Source organism: Pseudovirgaria hyperparasitica (genome assembly GCF_010093815.1).
Source record: "Pseudovirgaria hyperparasitica strain CBS 121739 unplaced genomic scaffold EJ05scaffold_7, whole genome shotgun sequence".
Classification (NCBI taxonomy): Eukaryota; Fungi; Ascomycota; class Dothideomycetes; order Acrospermales; family Acrospermaceae; genus Pseudovirgaria; species Pseudovirgaria hyperparasitica.
Window position 1 is genome coordinate 185,349 of NW_022985555.1, and position 27,951 is coordinate 213,299.

At 49.3% G+C, this 27,951-nt stretch overlaps 11 protein-coding genes across 11 annotated transcripts; 8 read left to right on the forward strand and 3 right to left on the reverse strand.

Annotated features, from left to right (window-relative positions):
* Positions 1–2,225: 2,225 nt before the first annotated feature.
* EJ05DRAFT_475682 (uncharacterized protein) lies at positions 2,226–3,091 on the forward strand. Its single transcript, XM_033743864.1, has one exon. It carries the CDS (start codon positions 2,472–2,474, stop codon positions 2,961–2,963), a length of 492 nt encoding a protein of 163 aa, XP_033600806.1. The 5' UTR covers positions 2,226–2,471; the 3' UTR covers positions 2,964–3,091.
* A 78-nt stretch (positions 3,092–3,169) lies between these two features.
* EJ05DRAFT_348752 (uncharacterized protein) lies at positions 3,170–3,824 on the reverse strand. The gene is made up of 2 exons (XM_033740983.1): positions 3,443–3,824; positions 3,170–3,378 (listed from the first exon to the last, which is right to left on the reverse strand). The coding sequence occupies exons 1-2, from the start codon at positions 3,715–3,717 to the stop codon at positions 3,324–3,326; spliced, it is 330 nt and encodes a 109-aa protein (XP_033600807.1). The 5' UTR covers positions 3,718–3,824; the 3' UTR covers positions 3,170–3,323.
* A 521-nt stretch (positions 3,825–4,345) lies between these two features.
* Positions 4,346–6,279, forward strand: EJ05DRAFT_348545 (putative serine carboxypeptidase). The gene is made up of 2 exons (XM_033740982.1): positions 4,346–4,748; positions 4,798–6,279. Exons 1-2 carry the CDS (start codon positions 4,553–4,555, stop codon positions 6,162–6,164), a joined length of 1,563 nt encoding a protein of 520 aa, XP_033600808.1. The 5' UTR covers positions 4,346–4,552; the 3' UTR covers positions 6,165–6,279.
* A 510-nt stretch (positions 6,280–6,789) lies between these two features.
* EJ05DRAFT_499884 (PLC-like phosphodiesterase) lies at positions 6,790–7,741 on the forward strand (the record flags this gene model as incomplete). The annotated part of the gene is made up of 4 exons (XM_033746911.1): positions 6,790–6,883; positions 6,934–7,142; positions 7,195–7,485; positions 7,559–7,741. 4 exons carry the CDS (start codon positions 6,790–6,792, stop codon positions 7,739–7,741), a joined length of 777 nt encoding a protein of 258 aa, XP_033600809.1.
* Positions 7,742–9,569: 1,828 nt separating this feature from the next.
* On the reverse strand, positions 9,570–11,111 carry EJ05DRAFT_537747 (uncharacterized protein; the record flags this gene model as incomplete). The annotated part of the gene is made up of 2 exons (XM_033749404.1): positions 9,758–11,111; positions 9,570–9,715 (listed from the first exon to the last, which is right to left on the reverse strand). Exons 1-2 carry the CDS (start codon positions 11,037–11,039, stop codon positions 9,570–9,572), a joined length of 1,428 nt encoding a protein of 475 aa, XP_033600810.1. The 5' UTR covers positions 11,040–11,111.
* Positions 11,112–15,863: 4,752 nt separating this feature from the next.
* On the forward strand, positions 15,864–17,143 carry EJ05DRAFT_438543 (G-protein alpha subunit; the record flags this gene model as incomplete). Its single annotated transcript, XM_033741835.1, has 5 exons — positions 15,864–15,978; positions 16,038–16,222; positions 16,276–16,433; positions 16,483–16,741; positions 16,793–17,143. 5 exons carry the CDS (start codon positions 15,864–15,866, stop codon positions 17,141–17,143), a joined length of 1,068 nt encoding a protein of 355 aa, XP_033600811.1.
* An 849-nt stretch (positions 17,144–17,992) lies between these two features.
* On the forward strand, positions 17,993–19,136 carry EJ05DRAFT_499887 (uncharacterized protein; the record flags this gene model as incomplete). Its single annotated transcript, XM_033746912.1, has 2 exons — positions 17,993–18,332; positions 18,385–19,136. 2 exons carry the CDS (start codon positions 17,993–17,995, stop codon positions 19,134–19,136), a joined length of 1,092 nt encoding a protein of 363 aa, XP_033600812.1.
* A 947-nt stretch (positions 19,137–20,083) lies between these two features.
* On the forward strand, positions 20,084–21,359 carry EJ05DRAFT_499888 (uncharacterized protein; the record flags this gene model as incomplete). The annotated part of the gene is made up of 4 exons (XM_033746913.1): positions 20,084–20,115; positions 20,164–20,290; positions 20,345–20,807; positions 20,863–21,359. 4 exons carry the CDS (start codon positions 20,084–20,086, stop codon positions 21,357–21,359), a joined length of 1,119 nt encoding a protein of 372 aa, XP_033600813.1.
* Positions 21,360–21,671: 312 nt separating this feature from the next.
* Positions 21,672–22,981, forward strand: EJ05DRAFT_451812 (TPR repeat protein-like protein). Its single transcript, XM_033742399.1, has 2 exons — positions 21,672–22,245; positions 22,313–22,981. Exons 1-2 carry the CDS (start codon positions 21,807–21,809, stop codon positions 22,825–22,827), a joined length of 954 nt encoding a protein of 317 aa, XP_033600814.1. The 5' UTR covers positions 21,672–21,806; the 3' UTR covers positions 22,828–22,981.
* A 638-nt stretch (positions 22,982–23,619) lies between these two features.
* Positions 23,620–24,494, forward strand: EJ05DRAFT_438182 (D-arabinitol 2-dehydrogenase; the record flags this gene model as incomplete). The annotated part of the gene is made up of 3 exons (XM_033741822.1): positions 23,620–23,686; positions 23,744–24,399; positions 24,450–24,494. Coding segments are annotated over 3 exons (768 nt in total), but the record flags the coding sequence as incomplete, so codon positions are not given.
* A 597-nt stretch (positions 24,495–25,091) lies between these two features.
* EJ05DRAFT_348893 (uncharacterized protein) lies at positions 25,092–27,619 on the reverse strand. The gene is made up of 4 exons (XM_033740984.1): positions 27,344–27,619; positions 26,343–27,292; positions 25,629–26,283; positions 25,092–25,432 (listed from the first exon to the last, which is right to left on the reverse strand). The coding sequence occupies exons 1-4, from the start codon at positions 27,546–27,548 to the stop codon at positions 25,290–25,292; spliced, it is 1,953 nt and encodes a 650-aa protein (XP_033600816.1). The 5' UTR covers positions 27,549–27,619; the 3' UTR covers positions 25,092–25,289.
* Between the last annotated feature and the right edge of the window lie 332 nt (positions 27,620–27,951).

The following is a 27,951-nucleotide window of genomic DNA, read 5'->3' on the forward strand; positions in this document are numbered from 1 at the left end:
TTCAAGCATTCTTGGTCCTGCAGCCAGCATTCTTGGGACTGGGATGAGGCATCGTCAGCCCCCAACAGGACGATACGTACGTACTGTACATAATCACTTTGCGGCACATGTGGCGTAATTACCACTTGTCCCTCACCGCTAGTACTAATCCTACATCGCCCTTCTCCCTTCGAGAATAGATTGATTCTTGGACGTCTAATCAATGGATCAGCTCTTTTCCGTGTGTCTGCTTTGGTGTGTGGGAGAGAACGTAAGAAGAATTCTCGTGATGTTGTCAGTATCAATGCATCTTCCCTTCGCCAGCCCAATCGATGGCAGCTTAATTATGCTCTTGTTGTCTGCTTTGAGTGAGCCCATGCGCAACTGTCCATCCGCATTACCGCCAAAGCTCTTATAGCGCAGCGCCGCTTGATGATTTCGTTCTTTCGACTTCGTTTGAGGCTCGTGCCTAAAAAAGCAAAATGCTGCTGCCGCTTCTCATATTCCATGCTCTTTCTCTGCCACCGCCATGGACGGCTATTGACTTCCAAAATCTATATTTCCGTTACCTCGGTAAGGAATAGTGTAGATGAAATCCAATTCGCAAGGCACGCCGGAGAGCGTGATACTGAAGCACAGCTGGCATATTGTCCCTAGTGAGTCATCATTAGTGGAGTGAGCAGCATTAACTCGCGCCCTTTTACACGACTGCACCACCAGTACTCTGGGCAGCAACATGAAGAAGGCGCTTCCCAATGTCGTTACTCTTCGAACCTGATAAAAAGGCTTGGGCAAGAGCATCCAGACATGTCTTAGGCGAGGCTGAAATGAGACAATATGTGGGAAATTCGTGACAGTGGACGATTGCGTGCTCGAAAATCATGAAGGATAGAATCATGAAGGATAGAATCATGAAGGATAGTGGCACTTATATCTGTTCCGCTAGGAGTCGAAAATTTTCCAACACCGATAATGCTACTGCCAATGTGGAGAAGAAAAGTCCAGGCTGATGCAACAGCGAACCTACTCTTATCTTCGGACTTGGTGCAACGCGCCTAGTTTCACGGAGAGGCAGCGTTCTTTCAAGTCTGCGAAATATACTCGGAGCTCCTGGTGACGTGCTATTTCGATCTAGCGGTGCAGAGAAACATGATGGGTATCACTCAAGGTGCTAAAGACGACCACTTGCGAGCGCGTCGACTCAAAACTCGTACATGATTTCTGTCTACTGCAAAAGATGATATCCGGCAAGAATCTATCCAGAAAGAAGAAGGGAGCTAGTGTAAATATCCATGAGTGGCGTTTCTAGTTTTTAGGATGAGCATTTGCCTCTTCCGTTTGGCTCCTGAGCAAATTGATGTAGGGCAGTGCCTAATCTAAGAATGCGAACGATTATCCAGGTTCAGACTAATGGAAGTTTGATGAAGTAAAGGCACTTGCAAAAGTTGATGTTAGTTACATACCTAGGATAGCCTTTCCATAATGAGGCACATCACGTAAGTGGAGCTTAGAACCGGTGGGGCGCTTGAGTGGTTGGAAAAGCGTCTTAGGCTGTCCCTCCTGAACTTGCAGTCAGCACACTCCCCCTTAATACCATGAGTTACTCAGAATGATACCTAGGTACTCAAGGACGGGATGCTGATACTGCAGGGTGTATAATCTCGTTTGACACATTGGTGATAGTGCGTACGAAATCACAACTATGCTGCAGGGCACAAACTGTGATAGACTGCTGGAGTTGTCAATGATTTGACCGGACAGGGAACGTGCAAGTTCTCTTCATGCCATGAATCTCAGGGTGAATCCAATTCATATTATTATTCGAGTTCAAGATTTGGATCAGACGAACATGAAGGACTGGTTAATAAACTATCTAGTTGTAGTTCATCGTTCTACTGCTTGAGTCGTGCTTATAGTTACTGAAATGGGCTGAGTCGTACTTGGCATGAACTTGAACCTACCAATCATGATGTACTGTCAAGTGAATACTTGGCATTTTCATCACGCTTCAAAATCGATCCATATTCCATCAAGAGTCTTTGATTTCCCTGCAGGAACAACAGCAGACCAGATCTGGAAACAAGCTCGAGTTGGAAAAGTGGTATGACTGCAAGATAATGAGGGGAGCAGGGATCCATGCGAGTGAAGCTGCAGCAACATGCTGAAACCAATAACTCTTTTAATTACAACATGACATGTGAAGTCCCTTCTGCAAGAAAAGAGTTTAGTGCTGAGCCGTCCTGGCCGCATCAGGATATGTATCATTTTGTTCATGCGAAGCGATCAGCGTTGCGTAGTCTTAGTGGAAATGGCGGGATTGAGAAGAGTCGTGTCGACATAGCAGCTCTTCAAACGCCTGTGCTACTTGTATAAGAGACTGAAGTTCATGATTTTCAGAACAAACCAGCCTTCATCTGTAAACAAGCTCTTCGGTCCTCTCTTCTGCTCTCAACGTCGAAAAGAACCCACCTTCTACTTTTCTTGGCATCAATATGCGTTTCTCGATCATCACATCCGTCCTCTTCGGCGCAACTGTCATTGCGTCACCTGCAACAAGACGCCAGGAACTATCCGACACTGGTGCTCTTGCCGACCGGTTCAGTTCGCTTCTCGCCAATGTTGGAGCCCTGGGCTCACAGGGAACGTCTCTTGAAGGTGCCACACAGGGAACGTCTCTCGAAGGTGTCACACAGGGAACGTCTCTCGAAGGTGTCACACCGGGAACGTCTCTCGAAGGTGTAACCACTGGAGGCCAGGAGACACCTGATATAGGTGCTGTGGCTGGTTGGGTTCAATCTCTCATCTCTACGCTTCAATCTTCTCTGGACACTCTCCCAGGGCAGCAGGATGGCATCGTCGGCAGACGTCAGGAAATACCTGACACGGGAGCCCTGGCCGACTGGTTCGAACTACTGATTACCGACCTTGCCAGTACCCTTACGACACTGCCAGAAGAACTAGTGGGTATTTTGGTTGGCGCATAGGAGGAATGAAGGGAAGCGAAACGGTTAAGCATTCTTTGGTCGGGGTATGAAGGGTCCTCATGTAGGAGGGATGATTGACTGCACTAGCGTCAGGATTCAGTAATTAATGTCTAATGTTACACTCCACACACCATCCTGTTGCGATGTCAATTGCTGCCCTGTGTACTTCATCATGTATGTCCAAGAGCGGGCATCAAATGAATAAGCTAGAATAAGCTGGGAAGATGACACTGCTGCTCAGTGGTAATGACTTTAGACTGTGCCACAGATTGAGACTTGCTTGTCAAGGCTGGAGACCCAGGACGGGTGAGGCTGCAGGGGCGCACTTGGCAACGTGCTTGCCGTGGGCGGCTTGTGCCGTCATTTGGCTGGCTGCCGGGCCTTTTTTTCTGACGCGGTTCGAGCCTGCAAGGTGCTTTCAATTGCCAATTCTTTGTAAGTAACTATGTATGAAGATGTTTAGCAAGGATAAGACAGACATGTATATGATATATCTGACTCGCAAGCATGAAGCTACAGTAGCTACAAGCTCAAAGTCCACCTCAACCAGCCGTGCAAAAATCGATGTTTTGCTCGTGGCGTCGCGTAAGCTTGTCCCGAATAGGAAGGAGAGAGATGAGTGGAGAAGGCTGCTTTGGAGTCTGAACATCTCCCATATCGTCCCGTATAACACTGAGACTCTGAGATACAGTATGACGCTGATGCCCGACGCCTGGCCCCCATGAACGACAAGGTATGGCTTTGTATCGGGCATAGCTCGTTCATCGCATGCATTGGTGCCATGGTGCTAGGTTGTCGCTGACGTTGTAAAGAAAAGGAAATTGGTCTGGCGATATCATGGTCCAAATACTGTTTGATGGTACTATACAGTTCGTAGTACACTCGTACCTGGAAGCAATCGAAGTCTTAGTAAGGCCGATGGCCAACAAACCAGCGGCAGCTTTGAATCCAGCGCAATACGAGCATAGACTGTTGCACCGGCAATTGGAATATAGGATGCACTCGCAAGCATCGACATGCCAGGCAGGGGTCTCAATTGCAACTACACGCGATAAATGAACGCCACTATCTGTGTACCGTCTCTGCACCATCTCCGAGGTGGCATCATCTCTCGGCCATCGATCTGGGCCAGACTGTTTTATTGCTAGCTCTCCCGAAGACGTCAGTTCGTGCATCTAAGTTGCTTGATTGGACATGGCCACCTCAGGTCAACCCGAAGTGCCCTCAAGCTTCAATCCGACGACCCGGCAGAAGTGTACGAGCTGCAAGCTGGATGCTACATTGCTACCCTGGTGGCCAAAATAAAATGCCACTGGCCCGCCGTCGACGGAATGGTAGCTTGTCCTCTCCAAGCTTCCGGAGAACCTCTTGGTCCGTTAGCTTGTAGTTAGCCCTGCTTCAATTGACCTGGGAACAATTCACATTGGTTAGTACAGCATCTTCCAGATACCTTTACATGGCTTCAGAGCTATGCACCTTTGAGTTGCCCTAGACTTTGCCAATTACCCTCCGAAATCGACTTTCCAAAGATGTAAGATGCTCAGAACTCTGCTAAATCAGGTCAGAAGAATATATATTCAGTAGACACAATGTGGTCTCCAGCAGTCCTCCTTACTTGCGCTCTTGCTGGCTTCACTGCTGCTCGCGATATCCGCCATGTGGGAACAAAGGCTGCCAGCAGAGTCCCCGAGTCTCCTCGTCAGAAGTTTGGTCGCATGCCACAGCCAATCCATACCAGGAGAGACACCAACTCGCTCTTGATACCGCAGAATGACAACACCACTAGTATGTTTTGCTCTTGTCATATAGATTGTACGACTGACTGCGGACATAGAATACGCTGTTGATGGTACTGCCCTTCCAGATGTCGATTTCGACATCGGCGAGTCCTACGCTGGCCTTATGCCTACAGGAGCAGACTCATCTCGCGAGCTTTACTTCTGGTTCTTCCCTACTGCCAATTCTGAGGGACAGGATGACATCACCATTTGGTTGAACGGAGGCCCAGGCTGTAGTTCCCTCGAAGGCTTCCTGCAGGAAAATGGACCAGTTCTATGGCAGTACGGTACCTACAAGCCTATCAAGAACTACTGGACTTGGGTCAATTTGACCAACATGGTCTGGGTTGAGCAGCCGGTTGGAACTGGTTTTACACAAGGTGAACCGGTGGCAACCAGCGAAGAAGAAATTGCTGATGAGTTTCTTGGCTTCTTCAAGAACTTTATCGACACCTTTGGCTTGCACAACAAAAAGATTTACGTCACGGGCGAGAGCTATGCTGGTCTCTATGTTCCCTACATCGCAGATGCCATGCTGAATCAGGAGGATACCACCTACTATAACCTGACTGGTACTTTGATTTATGACCCGGTAATTGGCGAACGAGACCTTCAAACGGAGGTCGTGGCAGTTCCATTCGCTGACAAGTGGTCTGGCCTCTTCAACTTCAACGAATCTTTCAATGACGACCTCCATGATCGCTTCGACTCTTGTGGGTACAAAGACTACCTGAACAAGTACCTCACCTACCCCCCTCCAGGCCCCTTTGATGCTCCACCAGATTCTTCGGTTGAGGGCTGCGATCTCTGGGGCGACGTCCTGAATGCTGTTTTCCTTACCAATCCTTGCTTTGATCTCTACCAGATCGCTACTACCTGCCCACTCCTCTGGGACGTCCTCGGTTTCCCGGGCTCCTTTGACTACCTTCCTGAAGGCGCTTCCATATACTTCAACCGTACTGAGGTGCAAAAGGCCATCAATGCGCCCATCCAAGAGTGGGCTGAATGCGTGGATGGCGTCCTCGACACTGACACTTCCCGCCCGGTCACCCTTTCCGTCTACCCCGGAGTCATCGAGCGCTCGCAACGCACAGTCCTCGCCCATGGTAACCTCGACTACGTGCTCATCGACATGGGTGCTCGTCTGGCTATCCAGAACATGACCTGGGGAGGTAAACAGGGCTTCCAGGATGAGCCCTCCGACGACTTCTACGTTCCATACCACCCAGATGCCAGCCTGGGGACGCTGGCTGCTGCAGGCAATCTGGGCATTACGCATACGGAGCGCGGGTTCACATGGGTAGAGACGTTCTTGTCAGGACACATGGTACCGCAATATGCGCCAAGTGCGGCGTATAGGCAGTTGGAGTACTTGTTGGGTCGCATTGACAGTCTGACGGAGGTCAGCGACTTCAGCACTTAGTAGGACGGTTACCAGCCAGTAGATGTAGAAGCGCAGTAGTCGTATGAGGCGTATCAATGCATCTGATGATCAATTGCCATTCAAAGCATATGTGAGTGAAGTGAAAAGGACAACATCGGGATGAGCAGGCATCGTGGCGCGGCTTCAACGCATCCGACGCGGCAACGCCTATCCATGCCTCCCTCCCACATGCTCTGATCCCTAGCCTTGCGCTATCTCCGCCCTATGGATCAATGGCTCTCCGGCAGTAGTAGTATCAACGTCTGCTCCAGCCTCAGCCCCACGAACACAACGTAGAATATCTATCCAAGTGAAGAAAGTGGATGCCTGCTAGTTGCTAAGGTACGAGAGAACCTTGCGGCGACCGCAGACGCCACTCCCACCATTCCCGCCAGCCCTGCAGCAAAGATTCTCAGGGACCTTCGACCGCCGAATCTCACCCACCGACGCGCCTCGGAATCTGACTTTTCCCACAGCCTGATCCATATCTTTCTACGGCCGCATGATCGCCCGAGTCCGGGTGATGTGCTGATATAAAGACGCATTGCGCTATCGCGCATTCTTTGGAAGGCACCCGATATCTACGGTCAAATCCCGGTATTTGCGTAAACATATATACAGCGACATGGCGGAAACACCTGTTATGCAGACCCCCGTGCAGACGTATGGCAGTATACCTGGCGAAAACGAGCGCGATCAGCCGAAGCAGTTTCCCCCGCGTACGTCACTAGTGCCACAGCCTGTGCGTTTTGACTCACGTTGCACGAAGTCACTGACTTGGGGAGTACAGACACTTTCACATTTGCGACCAGGACTTCGTCGGGGAGTCGCGTGCCCCAAGCCATCGCACACCGGGGTTACAAAGCAAAGTTTCCAGAGAACACGCTCGGTGCTTTCAAGGGCGCCGTGGATGTTGGTGCAGATGCGATCGAGACCGACATCCATCTGAGTCAGGACGGAGTCGTGGTTCTGAGCCATGTACGCTTTTCCCCAGCTCTTTTGAAGAGATGTGGCACTGACTGCAACCTAGGACGCCGACCTCCAGCGCTGCTTCGGCCAGCCCGATAAGATCATCACGCGGGACTGGTCTTACCTCTCTACACTACGTACACTTGCAGCACCGCACGAATCCATGCCACGATTGAAAGACCTACTCGAGTACTTGACACAGCCAGGCTGCGAGCATATATGGGTGTTACTAGACGTCAAAGTAGACAACGATGCGGAGGAAGTAATGAAACGTATTGCAGAGACCGTACACAGCGTACCAGCAGTTGACAAGAGACCATGGCACGAACGTATTGTAGTAGGAATATGGAGTGTACGTTCGCCTTCCCCCTCTTTGTTTGCCCTTTCACACAGCCCTGAGTCACAAAGACTAACCTCGCGCTCAGGCATCGTGGCTCACCCAGACCCACACTCACCTCCCCCTGTATCCCGTAACGCACATTTCCTTCTCTCTCCTGACATCTTCGCGCCTCCTATCAGTACCGAACATCTCGTTCAATATCCCCCACTTCATTCTGCGCATCCCCTTCTTTGGACGTCGCTTCGTCCGCCGCGCACACTCGCCTTAATATAATCGGCCGGTCTACGCATGGACGGTGAATACACCACGTATCATGCGGTGGGCTGTGAAGATGGGGCTAGATGGTGTGATTACAGACAATCCAGAGCTATTCTTAGGGGTCAGAGATGGAACAAAGAATGGATCAGAGGTACAAGACAAAGAAGGTGCGGTGTGGAGGGATGTTTTCAGATTGCTGTGGATCAATCTATTCGCGCTGACTATAGGGACCTATTTCAGTTGGAAGAGGGGGTTGGGAAAGATTCCAAAGGAGTTTTTGACGAGAGGGAGATGACAATTGTGCAGAGAGAAGCTTACGAGTGAGCGATATAGGTATGCATAGCGCGGCGTTGGGTAGGGAGTCGTTTGGGTCCATATATTCGTATGACTCCAAGTAAATCTCCCTATGCGTAGAGGGAGTTGTAGCTTCCATGTCGGATAGACAGAACCAATGTTCTAGATCGGACGAGGCCCACGAACTGCGCACAAGGTCACAAGACTTCAAGGCCCTTTGTCTGGTCATGAATCCTAGGAAAGAACCATAACCAAGCCGCACCACAGTGTCTCCCCAGCTAACCTTGGAAGAATCAATGATTACAGAATCTAGCGAGAACCTCGCCAATAAAGTCGACATATTATATTGAAGAAACAGGCCTATACGCAGCAGCCTGTAAAAAGCCCTCGAGTCAGCAGTCCCCTTGATTATAGCAGCCTGACTGTCCTACCACGACCCATTAATAGACGTGAGAATTCCGTATAGTCCAATAGTTTCTCGAACGGTCTTTCAGAGCCCGACTAACAGTTTCAGGCAGACCCTTACCAGACTCGTTATCGCCAGTCGTTCAGGGCATGTATCTGAAGTTAGGACAGACGAGCTGCTTTCATCCCGGCAGAAGAGCTCATTTCCCGCATGACCGTGAGAATCCCGTCGAGCCGCATCTCCGTTTCTATCTCCAGAAATCGAAAGCTGATTGATCTCTGGTCGTTACAGACATATGAGAAAGGGGGGGGGCGTATCTAGAGCACCGCAAAAGAGAACCGTAGAAGTGGTTTCTTCGCTATTCCCAGAACTGCGTTCTTGTCTGATAAGAAAACCATGGTGGATCGCTATGAACTACTATCAGAGCGGAAATCGAGAGCTCTGACTAAAGAAATCGTGAAAGCTGCCTTATACACATACACACATATCTGATTATGGAGTTTAGACCAACAGAAATGACTTCATGTATCGTAGAGATCAAAGAACAACTGGTTCTAGGGATTGCAAGAGGCTCGATATTGGCAGCTGAGTATCAGTATGAAGAAGGGTATGACGACTGGAGGAATACATGAAGCTGGCTCTTGAGTCTCCGACATAAGAGAAGCTTGAGCGAGAGGGTGACTAGTTGCCACAATCTATCAAAGCGCGGAAATGATGGCATATTACTCACCCACGAGACCGCCAAGATGCTCCGAGATTACGGTAGTGAAAAATGGATATCAGACGAAAGATGAAGTGGGTCATGGTGATCGTTTCGCAGAAAACGGTATATGTGCCACTGCACTGGCAGATTTATAGAGCATGGAGGAGGCTTCGCAGATGCGTGCCCCCTAAGACCGAAATGTCTCAAATATCAAAGAATAGTCATGCAAAAATTTGACGTGGGAAAGCAGCGAACAAACAAGGTCAGACTACAGAAACATTGATCCATCAAGGCTACGAGAGCACATGTAAGGTCGTTGGTCTACAATTATTGATTTTTAATTGTGTTGTCACGGTAGATTACCGTCTATGACAATCCTAAGATATCATAGGGCTGCCTGCCTTTGGCTATGGCAGTTATGTTCGCTCATGTCATTCATCTGTTACATCTTGTGCGTACGACATGCGATTCTCTCGACCCAGAACATAGCTCTGCCCATTCGTACTCCATATCCAGTTTTGCGACCGACGCATCGAAAAGTCGTTGTGGTTGGGGTGAGGGCTTTGTGGCTATGTCGGTAGCTATAAGAGACTTGATTTAGTCGATAGTGATGCCTAACCTACGGAGCAACTCCGTGGCGATCTCGAGCTTTTCTTCCATCTGTTCGAGATCGACTGCGGATGCCTTAGCAAGTAGCATGTTAGCGAAAAGCCTCTTTGGATATGTCGGGGATGAGATAGTCACTTCAACGAGGCTTTCAAGCGCATTGTTGGTATCCTCCAGCTCGTGCACCTGAGCGAGAAGACTAGCTTTCTCATCGTCGTCCATTTTCCGGGGCTTACTCAAGGCCCTGTTCTCCTGCACAAGAGCCTGACGGGCATTCTTGAGGACTTCATTCTCCTGCCTGAGCATGCCCGCCTTACGCTGGGACTCAAGCAGAGCTTGTTGCTTTTGCTGGAGTCCCGACTCGAAGACACTGCGGACGTGTTCAAGCTGAAGTTCGAGGACTTTCTTGACTTCCGAAAGCTTTGAATTATCCCTGGTAAGAATGATGTTGGCGTCATGGAGACGTCTGGCCTCTTTGGTAGCTCGAGAAGATGTCACTTCCATGGTTTTAAGTGTTTCATCAATGTCATGGTGGGCTTTCTGTAAGTTACAAAAGGCCTGGAGACTCTTCTCTCCCTTCTCGGTCTCTACTTTCACAGTTTGCGCGAGGTCTTCGACAAGCTGGCGTAGGGTATTTTCCTCATCAAAGACACGTTTCGATTTGCTGACCAATTCCGTGACATGGGCTTGAAGCTCTTGGATTTGCTGGTGAGAGCGCTCGGCTTCACGTTGAAGGGTATCCTTTTGTGAGATAAGACTGCGCTCACGTTCCTTGAGTCTGGCAATCTGGTCCTCGCAAGCGGCGGTGTGGTCGGCCATCTTCTTGTGAAGCAGTCGGGAATCATCAGAATCGTGTCTGAGAAGCCCCTTCTCGAATTGCAGACGCGTAACCTGACGGCGGAGGTCATCAGCTAATACACGAGCTTGATGCTCGTTGTTAATCAATTCCACAAATCCTTGGGCGAAACCTATCATATCGATTCCTTGGGAAGATCTGCCAGTAGGCTGAGTGCCCTCACCGTGGACAATTACTAAAGCATTCGAGCCGGAAGGTGTGGGAAAGTTGGAAGCCATAGTGAAATGTTTGTGGTTGATCGAAGGATGGTGGTAAGGGTAACGAGAGGATGGTGCTGGCAATGCAGGACCACCTTCTGAAGCTGAAGATGGAGCTGCTGAGGGTTGGATAAAAATCTCGGATGAGCATGGGCCGTTTCTCAAGGCCGTGAATCGGGGCAGCGTGTGTGACGTCCGATGTAGTCTGGGTAAACACGGCGAGGGGGAGCGGTTGCTGCGTGACATGATGAAGCTTGGCCAAGGGTGCGGTTCGAGTGAATCAGATAGCAGTCACTCAGTCGTTCGGGGATTTCAAACCTTCTTTTGGAGATATTCAGAAACGGATTACTGTCCGGAGGCCAGTACATACCTAGTATTGCCACACGGTCGTGGGTTTGCTTCTCTTTGATGAAAGGAGAAGCTGTGACCGATAAGGTCTGCTCCGAACGAGGTAGCTTGAGCGTCGAGAGCTTTACTCCTTGCAAGCGAACAGAATATGAAAAGAGATGATTTAGGCGACATTGTGACATCTATATTTCGCGAGCTCTCCATTACCTTCTTTCACTTCGTATGCTTCTTGAGGGGTCCACAGACTACATTTATCGAATGACGCCATGAGAGTCTTTCGTCTCATTGGTGCTTCGTCGGCGCTCGAGCACGAAACCCTATACTACACCCGAAACAACGCAAGAGCGACTCTACCCTCTTTCCAAAACGATCAGAGTCGTCTGGGAAAAGTTTCACACAGTCGCGCAGGCTGAAAGATCTATACATACTATGTCAACACTCTTGGTCTCGCAATAAAGAGACCCTCAGACCAGGCGTCTACAAGAGACGTAAACGCATTACAGCGGCGATCTATTGACCGTCCGATCGTATATTCGGCAGAAAGAAACAGAATGGAAGAGACAGCATATGATTTGCTTTGAAGGAGACCACGATCACCTGTCGTGATGGCAGAGCTTCCTAGTGTGCGCCGTTATATGCCCTCCTCTCAAGCATCTGACCGATGGCACGAAAGGTCACGATGTAGATACCAACGAGGAGTTCCAAAATGCACAGAATAGTCAGAACATGATGGCATAGCTCCAGGTCAGGAAAACATGAAAGAGACGGAGTGACGTGCTACGACTTGTGCGAATGGAACATAAAAAGTGTCTAATAGAGAGGAAGCATATTTTATGATAAGCACAATGGATCTTCATGCTCGACTAAGAAGGAACAGCGACTCGCACCGTAGTCACAGAATGTGTTAGTCGGAATCCAAGCCTGCCCCAAGGCTCCGTTGTTCGGTTTCTCTTTGGCTTGCACAAGGACGGAAGAAGCCGAGAAAATCGAGGAAACGGAGCAAACGATTTAGACGCATGCGGGCTGAAGGTATGAACCAGATGACAGTTGGGACAAGCTAGAACCATGAACGAGACTGGCTGCACCCCAGGTTCGTACCAATCATACACCACTACCAGGTACGACCCAACAGACCTGTCTGGCAGACTATAAAGAGCGAAGGAAAGACAACGATTGCATGAGACGAATATATCTTTAGTGCTTGGAGAATTGAGAAGGAGGACTGCTGTCAAGGCCGAAAGTAGAACGAAGCATCTTCACTGTCCCAGATACCACCGTTCGACTGCTGTTCCCCCGGAGTCCCCTATAATCTTGTTTCCACGTCACGAAGACTTCAGATGTCGCACGATGGCTTAATGAGTACCCCAAGGACGTCTCCCGATGGATGCTTACACATCTACCACTCCTCCAGTACCAGTGGACCCGGAAATATATGCCGGAAGAGACCCGGCATACGCCGGCAGCAACCCGACATATACCGGAAGAACCCCGGGAGAACCCCGATTATTAGTCAAGGGCAGCCCTTGACTAATAACCTCCGCACCTGCACGTGCTGCCTGAGGGCAAAACAACGGTAACACAGGCTGTAGGCTAATAGGCGTACCCTATGGCTGTATACTCAAGACGAAACAGAGGTTCAACGAGATGTAGTTATAGACATAAGGAAGTTTTTCCCTATGGGGTTTCTTCTTACATAGTGGCTTAGACTAGAGGAGGCATAGGCCTGTAGAGTACTACTCTACCTAGTTATACAATATTATTATTATTATTATTATAATCTTGTTAATAGTGTCGACATGCCCGAGCCGCTTCCGAGGTTCTCCATCCATTGCGAGATTCCTTAGCGGCACGCTGAACGGAAGGCGTTAGCTCTGTGCTTTGGCCTTCACTTGATTGATGTATACACGACTCTGCAACAATATAGTGTCGTAGCAAGCAGCTGCACCAAACACCATTAGTCCAAGGCGACGACTACGAACGACCTTCCTATAGCTCTTAGGACTGACGTGCAAGCTGCCACCGGACGCGTCCGTAGCTCGAACTATGTCTGAAAAAGCATAGAGACATGCCTAGCGAAGGATCGGCCACAACTGTGGCATTTCCTGCCGACTGACTCCTTAGAAGCGTTCCCAAAGAAGTTCCACTCCAATAGCCGTGCACATCTCCAGGAGGGTCTGACCTTCTGCATATATATATGACGGAGCTGTCTTGGAAAACGATTGGTAGAGCCTATGTGCCTATGTGCCTGCCTTTGTCGGAGATTTCAAGGCCCGACTCCAGAACATGGCGAAAACAAGACCCGCGAGGTTGGTTGTTGGTCCAGCGCGATGGCGTCCTCGGGTCTGCGATCCGTTTCCTCTTTGTGTGATACCACGAGAAGGCTGCATAAGCTGCGGCAACGGGGAAGCGCGCCGCTACATGGTGCATTGTTGCTTACAGACTGCTAACAGTCCTTTGATCGTCTCGGTTCTTTTGTACTCTTTCAAGAGTGCTTGAAGACCAGACGAACATAGAACGAAGAAGCAAGGAGCACCAATACCTATGCTTTGTTACCATTTCACGGGCTTCACGCATGGTGAAGGTAATAATCAAAGCATCATTTGTCCAAGGATAATGCAAGGCGGTGTTATGCAGGCTTACCTGAGGTGAGGCCACCGAAAAAGTAGGCGTGATTTTAGGAGAACGGGCTTCCATGTTACCCACTCATGGGTTTTATCACTATCACTAAAAGCAGGGTCTTATTATCCAGTTTTTTGGAGTAGATTTTTGGCCATACACGCAAACGCAGCTATTATAGAGAGAAGGAACCTAGAAAATACCGTCACACCGATAATGATTACCAACTACCGCAGGTGATTTATGTGATGCTGGCTTTCTTCCTTGACTATGGTTAGTATAATTAGAAAATAAGCATGTTAGTGCTCTGATAGGTGTTGCCTGTGACTTGATATTCATCACGCAGTGTCCATCGGTAATATTAAGTCTCGTCTCCGTCGGCAACGTTTGAAACGTGGCTCTCTCCACATGGAAGCATGGATGTGTGCCCTAATGGCCATAAGCCATTTCACAGAGTGCCAGCTTAACATGATACTAAGGCGTGTGATGGGGCACGAAAAATTCAACCAGGACATTGGGGCTAGAGATGGCTAAAAATCCTTCAGGGTGCGAGATTCAAGTTTTCTTGTCCAAAGGAGCCTGCCGGGTGACAGGGGCTTCGGTCCCTGCGACTGCATGTGGGCATGTGGGTGTGGACATGAAACATGGATGCATACACCAATACAGGACCGGACAGGGTACGGACAAGCTGTAGTCTAAACCTTGAAGAGTCTGCTGTTGCTCTTGTTTTTGGTAATGGCCTGGCAAGATGGGTCGATGACATTTCATTACAGACTGTGTGCAATGCGTGATCAGAGCTGACGTAGGAGACGACAAGGGTCAAAATGACATTTCCGTGGATGAACATTAGTCTATAGTGTCCGTAGAAAAGGTAAGGTCGGGCGCCCCTCATCCATGTAGGAGGTGGGGTCCGCATGTAATATGATAGTAGTAGGAGAATACGTTGGGATGAGATACGAGTCAAGAAAAGCTAGGTATACTACTGCAGGATGCTTATTGCTGTGTGTACTGAAAACCCTCAGATATCACAGACGACAAGATGGGATGGCAGCGGCAAATGATAACTAATTACATGGTGATACTGTAGTGGTAATAATACCGGTCGACCCAAAAACGTTCATGGATGCAGGAGGGACGACCCACTGCGATCCACATGGCCTCGAATGATCAGCTGTCGGTGTCGTCGTGTTAACAGTCGACTTGGGCATAGGTAGCAATGGTAGCCATAACCCACGGATGAATTGGGATTGGGGATTGGGGATCGCGGCGATGGAGCCCGTCTAAAGGACCAAATAAGACTCCCCGGCGCGCACGAAAAGACGAGCCAACCCTGGCTATCATGGCCGCTAATTAGTGGAGATGCACCATTCGTGAGAAAGTCCATGCTCCTCCTTGTTGCCTCTACTGTACTAACAAACTGCTTGTTGCTACTCAAGACCGACGACTCACCACTCACCACTCACCACTCTTCGCTCGCGCTCCATGGGCTGGTCCGTTGTGCTCTGGCAGCATCTTTCCATATTTTGCTTGTGCTGCCTGCTACGCTAGAAAGACCGTCTTGTATCCGTCCCTCTCCGGCTCTGTTGCTGGCTTCCTGTTTCTCCCTCTATTATCTCTCTTTGCCTGCGCTCCCTGTCTGCCAGGCCTCCTGCAGATTGTCTCTCGTTGACTGAGAGCCTGTCTCCCCCTCAGCTGACTGCACCAGGCATTTACTTGTTTCTGTCGCAGTTCCCCGTCACCTAATTTTTCTCTCGATTGACCCTCGCAACCTTGGTTGCTTCAATCGTGCCGATTTCCATATTCGCTTCGAGCACGCCGACTGCTATTGTGTTGTGCACTATCTCCACCCACGCACCGATACTGTTATATCCGTCTGCCTATTCACCCCTCCGACTACCGAGCACAATACCTCAGCCTCTGTTCGAGACGCATCCCATCACCTGCCGCACATACTGAAGCCCTTGTAATTTCTGCCGACCCTTTTGGACTCGATCTCACAGCATTGGTATATCACGAACCGTACCGAATTTGACGAATCTTCGAATACCCGGCCTACTGAGCTGCTACTAGCGTCAATTATAATTTCGTATTTGTATGGCCCCGAGGATGTGTTTCGGAAGGAAGTCAGAGGACCCCGAGTCCCGAAGAAATGAGGCAATTGAGAAGCAATTAAAGCTGGACAAGAAGAAGCAGGAGAGAGAGGTGAAGCTGTTGCTGCTAGGTCAGTAATTGGATGTCGTCACAAGTGAGCTAGCTAAAAGACTGACGTTGCACAAAAAGGTGCTGGAGAAAGTGGAAAGTCCACTGTCCTCAAGCAAATGCGAGTCATACATGCCGGTGGCTTTTCCAGATCTGAAAGGAAGCAGTGGCGGGTGGTTATATTCAACAATCTTGTCAATGCTTTCCAAATACTCTTCGCTGCTATGCAAGAGCAGGATACGGAGTTCGAAGATGAAGACAATATTGTACGATTGTCTCATTGAGCACGATCGAGTACACGGCTGACTCCAGACTCCAGAGACTCGCAGACTTGGTAGCATCGGATCCCGACCTCAGTCCCGAGGACCCTCTGCCAATCGACTGTTTACATGCCTTCACAAGTTTGTGGGCAGATAAAGGCGTACAACTGGCCATGCTCAAAGGCAACGAGTACGCTCTGCATGACAATCTGAGCTAGTATGAATGACAATCCACTGGGCGAGACCTTTAGACTTACTTCAAGCAGCTTTTTCGCAGACATCGACAGGCTCTTCGCAAGAGACTATATGCCAACTGATCAAGATATCTTGCGCACAAGGTTAAGAACAACTGGAATTACGGAAACAATCTTTGACCTGGGTAACCTCACGTATCGAATGTTTGATGTCGGTGGTCAGCGGTCCGAACGTAAGAAATGGATCCATGTCTTTGACAACGTTCAAGTGGTATTGTTTCTTGTTGCCATCAGTGGGTATGATCACGTACTCGTAGAAGATCGTAATGGGGTGAGATCGATAAATCGCATATGTTAGCACACATTGCTGACCCGTCCCTAGAACCAAATGCACGAAGCACTCATGCTGTTCGAATCAATATCCAATTCAAAGTATTTCCACAATTCTGCTTTGATATTGTTCCTCAACAAGATAGACCTCTTTCGAGAAAAAATATCTTCCGGCATGAGTCCTATCAGCAAGCACTTCCCGGATTTCACCGGCAAGGCCAACGATATCAGAGCAGGCGAGGAGTTCTTTGCCCAGAAATTCAGAAACCTCGTTCGACAACAGAGGAAAGAGGTAGTGTACGTCCACTTTACGAACGCCACCGATACGGACTTGTTGCGCAAGACAATGGCTTCTGTTCAAGATATGATTGTTCAGACCAACCTCGATAAGCTGATCCTGTGAGACTGAGACTTTTCATTTGCCACCACTGTCGCAGCAATCTCCGAATAGGTCTTCTAACAATCAAAAGTGGCCCAGGGCCTGGCAGGAAACCCAAAGAAGCCACTGGTATTCTTTAGATTCCTATGGCAAACACCACCCCCTCATCGTGTCCCTCGGGGGACAAACCCATCGCGCAGACCACATCTATCTACCCACCTAGACCGCAGCCTTGGACCTATCAATGAAGGCGTTGATCTTCTCATGACTCACCATAAACGACGCAACGCTGCATCTTATTTACGGTTTGAAGTATTTTAGTACTTCGACGCAGGACGGTATACTGCATCAAAACTTCGTCCTATCTGCTGGTTGGCTTGAGTGGTCTAAAAAGTCGGCGGCAGCGAAACGGAAGCGCTATGTACCGGGGGTTAAGGTCGGAGGGCCCGAGTCTATCGGGACTCTGTGCTATAGTTTGCACTAAGCAATTGATCCATCTGTTAATATTGTCGACCCTATCAAAGGCACCTCGATAAGTTGTAATTAGATATCCAAATATTGAAAGATTTACACGTACCTTGACGCTATTGTCACCAAGCCTTTTAACTGTCCTGTGTTTATTTATCAGGACATCGGTGCCATTAAACAAAGAAACTTATGACCCCGTGACAGCTTCCAAGGTTGGCGTAATAACCGGTGACCATGAGCCACGACCTCAGGTTGCAAGCGAGCTCGGACCACTGACAGCTCTTCAACAACTTACCGACCTTTAACCTCATCTCTGACATCCTTCTTGACTCTGGCACTGCACGTCGCCTCTTACTGTCAACAGCCATCCCTCTGTTACCGACAGACTCTCATAGTCGTCTGGCAATGCTCGCCCCAGCTTTGCGGAGGATTGTCCAGCCAGCATGCGCCGCCTGCTCTACTCCTACGCAATCTGTTAGCCGCGCAACAGGCCTTACCATCACCGCTACTACGCAAGCTCTTACCCATCGGCCACTCCACCAGCGCCGACACTCATCTTCGAAGGCCTCCTCACCTCCAGATGAGGATTCTAAAGCAGTCCCGGGTCCCAGTCAGCCTGCGAAGAGCTCAGCCTCGGGCAAGACGACAGTAAAGAGTTCTGCTGGTCGCGGTCGACCCAGAAAGGCTCTTTCGCCGTCTCACAACATCCCCAAAGTCCCGTCAACGACACACTTGGAGAGAATTGGTAAGCAAGTCCGTCTATTCTTAGGTTGATGGAGCCATTCTGACAGTCATAGATGTGCACACGTCATCGTGCTTCGCCATGCACCGACCGATATCGGTGACGACGCCTTTCCCTCCTGCATCTTCCCTCGAATCTTTCAATTCTCTATTCGACGCGAAACCAACCAATTTTTCTGACGTAATATATACCCTCAACGACGTCGTGGAATCGCTAGAAGCTGCGGGCCAGTTCAAGGAAGAAGTGGACCTACGTGAACCTCAGATGCAAGCATATGGCCCCAGTGGGGCACATATGGGAGCGCCTCTGACTACTGCTGAACTGGAACAACTGCTTGTGCAATGTGTCCCGTTTCGGCCACCACCTCCGCCTGTTCCAGTAGAAGTGCCCCATAAGGCCAAGAGCGCATCTCGAGTACAACCTGCGCTGCGAGGTCCTCCCAAGCAAAAGTCATGGAGCGTCAACGTTAATGTGACTGAGTCGACAGACTCTGCTGGACGACGAACATGGACTTTCGCGGCATCTGAGCCAAAAGCAGTCGATGGCGTCGATCCCGTTACAGAATCGTCCGCAGCCACTGACACTACGCATTCACGCAGAGTTGCCAATCAGCCATTTCTTCGACGTATGTATGCTCGCTCCCAAGATAGACAAGCATATCTCCAGACTCTGGGCTTGAGACTAAGGCCTAAGATGCATCTCATCAGCGTGAAGCGGCAACGAAAGATCAAGATGAAGAAGCACAAGTACAAGAAGCTTAGAAAGCGCACGAGAATTGAGCGACTGAAGCTTGCTGCGCGGCATTGATAGACGAACATATTCGAATCTCCTCGCCTTAAGCATTTCAATCCATACTTGCACCACACGGGCTAGATCATCATTGTATAGACCAACATGGTTACGCGTAACATGCTTCTTTCCTGCTCCCATCATAGAATGAATAGTCTATTAGCATTGAAATTCCATTGGAATATGAACTTCAGTACGCCTTCATGCATCGCAGTACATAACGCTTAGCGATCCTGGTTGAACAGCATCGCTCATTTGGATTATATTGTGTGACCGCCGCGCTGTATATCTATTATGATAACGCATTCGCCACATATCCTGAGTAATAGCGCTTCGCTGACTGCGCATGCTGTTGAAACTGACCTGCGACAGAGTTAGTCACATCACAGAAGTTGTGGCTTGTCAGTTGACTGGGGTCTTCCGATGAACACCCACGTTCTACTCTTAACCGAGATGTGTCCAAGTTATTGCATACAAAACATGTAGGCGATCGTCCCATAGATCTGGAGTATGGAGTTCGCTTCTGATGAAGTCTTTTGCCGACGTAGCAAGCAAGTCGCCGACCCCAGTCTCTTACCACCGATCCGGTCAGAGATCTTGCTTGGTGCTTGGTAGTGCCAACCAGTAGATGCCTCTCAAATGAAGCTATGGATGACTTCGATCCGCTACTCGATGGAAAATTACTCGTCGGCACCGTTACAGAGTTACTAATTAGGGGGCTTCTTCAGATTCAAATCTACTATAAGATGGTCACGAGTAGCTACCTATGGATCACTTCTCCAGCACAGCTCACTATTCGCATCGTTTTCGAATTTGACTTCTTCTTATCTTTTATCAGCACTTACATTCTTTCCTCCGGCAGGCCGAATTTTCCCAGAGCTAGTCTCATATACTATTGAAATTGACACAACTATCAACATATATATTCTATCACGTCCAGCAAGATGTTGTATCATTTTTCGGTTATGACTGTTATTGTTGCATTGGCAGAAGCTCGGTGAGATTCATCTGTCGGAATCCAGGTCATGTGCTGACGAGATGCAAGCTTCGGTCAAGAACAAGTCCCAATATCAGCCATAGGACAAGTCCAAGGCGGGGAGCCTGGTGTAGCACAAACTATCGCTGGTGCAGCTATCAGTGATCTACTTGCTGGCACTAATGCTTGTGATAAGGTATATGACCCTGTACGTGACCCAGTGTAGTCGATATGTGCTGATAGTTCTTAGTTGTCACGAGCCGACCAGATCATCGCCGAGCTTGGTGATGGCGCAGATGCTCTAGCCGCTGCCATCGGAATGGTAGCAGCTGAGAAGAATGTCAATCCCTTCAACTCGCAAACGCCTGTAGTATGCAGTGACCCTAGCCTTCCTTCCACAGAAGCATTACGAGGTATCACGCCACTTGTTGACCCAGACTTCGCGGATGCAGATATTGCAAACTCGCTCAGTTCTCAGACTGTCACTACTCCGCTGGATGCGACCAACAAGAGCATACTGGATCTTATGCAAGAGGCCGGTGTAGCCAATGTTGCGGGTCAAGCTCCTGGCGGTGCAGTTGGAGCTGTTAACCCCGGAGCAGCAACTGGTAATGCGGACTCAGGTATGGTGGACCAAGATGCTGGAGCTGTAGATGCTGGTAATGCAACCGCTGTTGCTCCCATAGCTGCCTGTAACGGTACGGCTGTTATTGGTAAGACAGATTGTCGATCCACTCTCTGATGGGCTCGTGTCTAACAATGTAACAGGAAGCAACCAAACAGCCAGCAACGTAACGAACCCTCCAGTGGATGCCGGTGCTGACACAGGGGCTAATGGCACCGACCCTGCATCTGACGCGGCAACGTCTCTCGACGGCGCCGATTTTGGTCTCTGTACTCCCACCATGACTTTCGAAGGCGGACGTGCGAATCGCGCAGCGGATGAGTTCACATTCCTCCCAGCTGATCCACTCGTCGCCCAGGGTCAACAAGAAGCCCTGAATCCAAACATCATCACAAACCGTATTTGCGATCAATTGACGAATGTTTGCGAGGCTAATGATGCGGCAAAGACGGCATGTCTGGATGCGAAGGCGCAAATTTTGGCACTGGGTACGAGGGATAAGACCACAGCTGATACATGGAACACACTGCTGGGCTTTGATGGTGCGGTCACAAATCCCAGTGGTGGGCCTGCAGAACCACCTGCTGCTGCGCGTATGAAGGCGGGGACCAAGAGGAGCGCCAGAGTGTTCATCGCTTGAACAACCCAGTCAAGAGCCCAGATCCACGCACGATTTCAACCATGGAATCTACGAAGACTTGACAAATTCCTTATGTAGAATCATTGGGTGTATCTTACATTGTAGCGTAGCAGAAGTGTCGCATCATCGAGCGGACAATCAAGACCGTGACAAATTATCATAGAAGGCCCGTTCATTTGGCTAGACGAAGTATCGATGTTTCTTTCTGGTGAAGTGTTCAGCGTCTGCATTAATTATTAATGATACTGAGAGCTGGCCCGGGAGTCTCATCGATCTCACTCTAGCTGTCTTGAGCTTAGTAGCATCCTATCTAGCTCGGCTCGGGAGTGGATGATGTCAACATCATACTACCGTGTAAAACGTCAAGGCTCATCGACTTTACCTTTTTCTCTTCTGCCAGCAGAGAATAGTTTATATTCGAATGAATCTAATTGATACTTCCTAAAGATGTCGTCACTACGTGTTTTCGCTCGGTCTCCCAGAGCCCTCCTTGGCCTGTCGCGCCCACTGAGCACAACCACTACTCGTTTCGCAAACCTCAACGATAGAGGTAATGATACAGCGGAGATACACCGCGAGATACAGAAGAAGAAGCCGTTGAATCCTCATATGACAAACACCACTTCAACAATCGCCAATGAGTTCCCAAATGTCGGTAAAGACAAGCCTCCGCCAGAGATGATCACCTCGGTTGATCCCAATTACACACCGAAAGACTCCGTACCTGAGAACACCGAACGTATGACTGGCGGCACCCAGAAATCAGCACCAGATGCGGGTCCCAATAAGGATCTCGATGTCGGTGAAATCGAGGGTGGCTCGTTCAAAGTCGAGCCGCTGAGGAGAACTGGAGAAGACGTGAACACTACGCGTGCAAGGTTATTATGTCCGTTACTACGAGTACCCCTGTACATTTTCTGTGCGCGGATTACATGCTGACACGGTATACTCAGATCAGAGCCGGAAACGGGGAACTCTCGAAAGTGATCTGCTCCTTTCTACCTTCGCTGATGCAAACCTCGAATCCATGAATGCTACGCAACTCGAGCAATACGATCTATTCCTCGATGAAAATGATTGGGACATATACTACTGGGCCACGCAAGAACCAACACCTACGTCGATGGATTACGCGGAAGGGGCTGGCGCTGATATGGCCAATCCGAACGTCCAAGGCCAGAACCCACAAGGCAAAGCTCCGATCGAGACTGCAGAGTGGAAGCGACCACCTGTACAGGGAGAGTGGGCGCAGACAGTTGGCGCGTTCAAGCCAGCGTACAGACCGGTGCCTAGGAGGTGGAAAAACTCAGAAATTCTGTCATTGCTGAGGAAGCATGTCAAGGATCGTAGTGCAGGAGGTGTACATCATGAAGAGTCAGGCATAAATGAAAAGGACCTGGGACAACGTACTGAAGCGACAGGTGGGGGTGGACTAGGGAGAATGCCTGATATTAAACCTTTTAACTAAGGCCGTATTAGTGCACTGTATTCAATCCCAGCATATATTGCTTCTAGGTAGGTTGTGTGAGCCCTCCACTGTACATATGAAGACTTCAGCTACTGTGCTTAATGAGAGACTATAATCTGCTCTAGACAGTGACTTCAGCCGTTCAAATTCGATTCATAACGCATATTCTTTGCTCTTACGGTAGTCCAAGCAACAGATACTGCGATATGATCGCTGTGCAGAGTGTCATCGCAATCAATAACTGGGAGGAGTACCATTCGAGGGAGGTGTGAAATGAGATGAAGGTAGTGACTAGCTTTAATCCCAGAAGTGTCGCACTTTCTCCATTCCGTTCTTCTCGATATAGGTAGACACGCTTTACCTGAAGCGCTCAGCTACAATCACTGTCCTTCACTTCTTAGCAGATAGCTCTACTCCCATTCATCCAGCTCTTTTCAAATATGTGGCTATCACATATTACCTCTTTTGCTCGGCCCCCTCTTACTGCGCGTCTGCAATGGAAACTAGTCTATCCCACGTACAAGTCTATGTTATCTACTAGATTGTGTAGCTGCTCGAACATCGTGCGCCCCACGATCGCCGCTTCGCCCAATGCTACCTATGGCTCCTACGGATTCTCCGATGGCGCCTCGTACGGATCTCTCGCCGCTGACGTGAATGAAGGCACCGGAGGGGTAGGATCTAAAGTAGGCAAAAGTCGATTCATAGACTTCGATCTCACCGGTGGGGTCTACATCGTCACGGGTATGCCTGTCCAGACGTATGCGGGAAGCGTCACGCTGAATAATACGAATTATAGGTGCTGCTCAAGGTCTCGGACTGAGTATGGCTGAGGGCGTCGCCGAAGCCGGTGGTACAGGTATATCAGCTCCTATCACATAAGATACGAAACGTGTAGTTCATGTCGGATAAATAGTCTACTGTCTCGATCGCCAAAGAGAATGCGGATCCAACTTTTCGAACGCCCAGGAGTTGATCCCTCGCGATTCGCAAGGTGCTATGATCTATGGTCAGGTTGACGTACAAGACACCAAAGCACTACACAGAACTATCCAGGACATCGCCGATAAGCATGGTCAACTCAATGGCTGTATAGCGGCTGCCGGTATCAATGAAGTCATACCAGCTCTCGAATACACCGTATCACAGTCGAACCACACGATGTCCATAAATTTCGACGGTGTCATGCAGACGGCCACTGCGTGTGCAAAACAAATATACAAGCACAATACCCCCAACGGATCAATCGTCCTTATTGCATCTATGTCTGGCGTTGTTGCGAATCGAGGACTGAACTGCCCAGTATATAATGCATCCAAGGCTGCTGTGACTCAGCTTGCAAGAAACCTCGCAATGGAATGGGGTCGAAAAGAGGAAGACGGATCTGGTGGCATTAGGGTAAACTGTATCAGCCCTGGAAATATACTGACACCACGAGTGGTACAGCACTTCGTTGACCAGCCGCACCTCAGGTCGCAATGGGAGGATGGAAACATGCTCGGGAGAGTGAGTCGGGCCGAGGAATTCGGGGGGGCTGGGATATTCTTGTTGAGCAAGGCAAGCAGCTTCATGGTAAGAAGTCTATTCTCTCCATGTAACCAACTTTCCTGATTCAGAAACAGACTGGCCACAATATGCTCATCGATGGTGGATACACTTCATGGTAAGGCGTGGTAGTAAGCCTTCGACCTTCACATCGACTGTACATCGTCCACGACCTAAAGACAGAGGAGTGCCCAAAGAAAGTTCTCAAAAGAAACAATTGAGAGCAGAGTGAAGAGTGGAGAGGCGAGGACAGAGAGAACGTCGCAATGGCCTTACTTCCGCTCAATTCTAACTAGCTGGACGACAACGACCACAGTGGTTATAGGTGTAATTGCATTATACTCACCAGGGCATCATTCTTCGCTACTGTTCACGTTCGAATGGGACAGCATGTTCTCAGGGGGTGGAGAGACAGAGCGTGAGGACAATGTGGTCTGGATGGTAGGACCTGAGAGCATTGCTTTTTCGTTGAACTGTAATAGACTTCTGCAATGCTCACCAGAGTCTGTAATTTCATACATCGGAATGATCTGACGGAATAGGGCGCATTATGCCTCTGCAATTCCCTTAAGGGGAGGATTAGGATCGGACAATTAGTGTGTCGCAATAATCTAGGCCTTGAGACCGGTAAAGGCGACACAATGTACAGTCTTGCTCTATATTTATCATTGCCGGCGAGGGACCACTAAGCTGAGTGAGCACTGTGCCCGAGAGCGGCTTTCATCGTTATGATCTTTACGGGTACCCTTCATTTTATGAACTTTTACCTGCAGGTGCTATAAAGCACAGCAACCTGGTCCATTTCGCTTTATCGATATTCTTGTGAGGTATCGCAAAATGGGCCACATTTGCCAATGTTCATTAGATATCGCTCGCTCGGACGTCAAAGTGTTAAAGCAAAGGCGGTGGTCTCGTGACTATCGCATTCGATCATCAGCTTCACCTCCATCGTCTCCACTCTCGCTCGCCCTTGGTGTAGATGGTAGTTCTGGTGTTTCGCTCAGCACACTGAGTGAGGATGATGTCCGCCGACTCGAAGGAGGAAGATAATCCGTGAATACTGCGGCTGTCAGAAACTCTATGACTGTAGACACGGCGATGCTGGATAATGAGGAGACGGAAGTACTCCTGAAGCAGCGATTGCTGGAATGAAGACTCAGCACTGCAGGGGCGAGGACGACCGAGCAATATAGGGATGAATAGACATAGTGGCGGAAAAGACATGCTAAAATGTGAATGGACTTGGGACAGCTTACATTTGCGTTTTTGTGGCGTCGGGGTCTCAATCAACACATACCTCGCGCGTGACGGCGTCTTTGGCACCGTCATCATACTGCGTCCATAGCACTTACTACTCTCTAGCATATCCATATGGAGACGCAGTCTCATCGTGCTGGCGTCCAGAAGCTTTCTGCCAAGCGCTTCTTCGCCTTCCAGGCCCTTGCCTTTCACTCGCCCGTCTCCGAGGGCTCGCTTTTCACGTCGAGCAATGCCATCGCTCATGGAGATCCGAAAACTACCATTTTCGACAGATTCTTGAACGTCGGCTCGGAGCTCGGAGTCAAGCTTCATGCGGCGAATGAGGTTGCAAAGGATGTTTTCTAGGATTACGACAACCTTGGCGTGGTTGGATAGACTTTGGGTTTTGGCGAATGATGGAAGGTAGTGTTCTTTGATATGTGCGACGCTTGGGGCGTACACGTTGATCTCCTTGGGGGGGAACGAGCGTCTGACGATGTCGAATAATAGGACGGAGTTCAAGTGATTTTGGGTGTGCAGCGACATGCTTGGCCAATATAGTAGAGACGGGTAAACGGAACAAGGCAGGGGATTCATGAACTCGGTTATATTGTCAAAGAGTTCTGCTTGGTCCGTCATCAATTTCGGCAAATGAAAGGATACTTCTGACATCTGAGTTATGTGAGCTTGAGTCACCTAGGGTACCGGGAGCTTGAGATTTGACGACTTACTATATCTAGAAGTCGTTGTCGTAATCTCAACGCTTCGATACCGCCTAGGATGTCCGCACCTGTGAGCTGTTCCAGATCTTCGTCGAATTCGCTGTCATCCTCAAGTGTTGAACTGCGTCCTCTCGAGGCCCTTGTCCTTTTCACTAAAGCCTCATCGGTCTCATCATTGTCGCTATCTGTTTCGTAGTCCCCAAAATCATTTTCGTCAATGTTGATCTTTTTAAGTCGGCCCTTGGACTGCGTGTCCTCCCCCTTAGGCGGTTCGGACTCTCCATAGAACACCTCGCGGTACAACTGACGCGACTTCTTTGAGCCATCAGCGAAGATGGCGCGTAGGATTTTCCGTCTTCCTGTACTGCTACCGGGGCTCTCAGGTCTCATGTAAGACCACACTAGGCTTTTTTGAAGGATATCGCCCTGGGTGTCCTGTGTTACGACGTCCACTTGCGCCAGTCTTGCAGCCCAGTCATCCTCCATAACGTCGACCATCACTTCCAGGAATTGTCTCCACCGCGTCCATCGTAGCTTGTTTCGCACAGAGCAGTTGAAAGCCCAGCCAACGACTTGCCAGAAACTTGTCGCAGATACCCAAAGCGACCCTGAGTTTGCTATTCTCTGGGGAAGTTTTAGGCCTCCACCAAGAACATCGTCTGTTGGTTTGTAACTACGACGATTAGATCCATCGTCCGGGAATTTGAATAGCTCAGATAGGTTGACATTTATCGAGCCCACTATCCTGGCAAGTGATCGTATATATGTAGTGGCTTTCAGGCATACCTCTGCTGCGTCGGCGGACTTTGCGTGAGTAGAATATTTGGGATGAACAATGAGGGTTGCTAGCAGAGAAATGTATTGCCCGGGAGGTACTAAGGCAGATGAAGGATGTTGAGCATCCGAGGCACCATAGCCAGCTTCTAGGAACTTTGTCAGTAGGGATATGGCTTCTGAATCTTGACTTTATCAGTCTATGCAATCGAAACTCCAAAGCATCCTATACGCACAGCCTTCTTCGCTCATATAGACATATGCATGGTTCAATAGTTCGTACGGCAGTTTCTTCACCGGCCGGTAGAAATGTGAATGTGTATTCTTGCTGCGTTTTGACGGGCTCTCGTAGGAGCTGGCTATTGCAGGTGAACTTCCTTTTTTCGACTTCGGACTAGAATGAGACTCGGCGGCTGTGGTAAAAGATCGCGGAGAACTCATGATCGCTCAGACTGTCTCTAGCACATTGTCTGTCTCGGATTAAAAGCTAGCAATTATTGTTAGAGGGCAGTGGAATGGATGAATACGCGATCGTAACGCGTCCGATGCTGATCACGATCTCACGTGATATTTCACTTTAGAACCGTCTCAGGGATGAGTACCCTACGTAGTATTGTTCCCATCGCCGTAGCTTTAATCACATAAGAGCTTCGCACCTACGCCTCGTCCGCACGCGGCAATCATTTAGGAAGCATTCGGTACAGACAGGAAGGCTAGATTACTTCCTATCATTTTGGGATGCCTAATTCTATATTATCGCTATATGACATTCACTGCACAATCTTAGCCGCGACAGGAATGTCGTAAGGACTACGAGACTCGTCTTGGAGCTCAGCTCACCAGC

Coding starts and splice junctions, on each gene's coding strand:
- EJ05DRAFT_475682 (XM_033743864.1), top strand. CDS start 2,472: ATGCGTTTCTCGATCATCACATCCGTCCTCTTCGGCGCAACTGTCATT.
- EJ05DRAFT_348752 (XM_033740983.1), bottom strand. CDS start 3,717: ATGCCCGATACAAAGCCATACCTTGTCGTTCATGGGGGCCAGGCGTCG. Junction 3,379..3,442: donor GTCAGATATATCATATACAT/GTCTGTCTTATC, acceptor GGCAATTGAAAG/CACCTTGCAGGCTCGAACCG.
- EJ05DRAFT_348545 (XM_033740982.1), top strand. CDS start 4,553: ATGTGGTCTCCAGCAGTCCTCCTTACTTGCGCTCTTGCTGGCTTCACT. Junction 4,749..4,797: donor GCAGAATGACAACACCACTA/GTATGTTTTGCT, acceptor CTGCGGACATAG/AATACGCTGTTGATGGTACT.
- EJ05DRAFT_451812 (XM_033742399.1), top strand. CDS start 21,807: ATGTCGTCACTACGTGTTTTCGCTCGGTCTCCCAGAGCCCTCCTTGGC. Junction 22,246..22,312: donor TACGCGTGCAAGGTTATTAT/GTCCGTTACTAC, acceptor CGGTATACTCAG/ATCAGAGCCGGAAACGGGGA.
- EJ05DRAFT_348893 (XM_033740984.1), bottom strand. CDS start 27,548: ATGAGTTCTCCGCGATCTTTTACCACAGCCGCCGAGTCTCATTCTAGT. Junction 27,293..27,343: donor CTATATGAGCGAAGAAGGCT/GTGCGTATAGGA, acceptor GATAAAGTCAAG/ATTCAGAAGCCATATCCCTA. Junction 26,284..26,342: donor GACAACGACTTCTAGATATA/GTAAGTCGTCAA, acceptor CACATAACTCAG/ATGTCAGAAGTATCCTTTCA.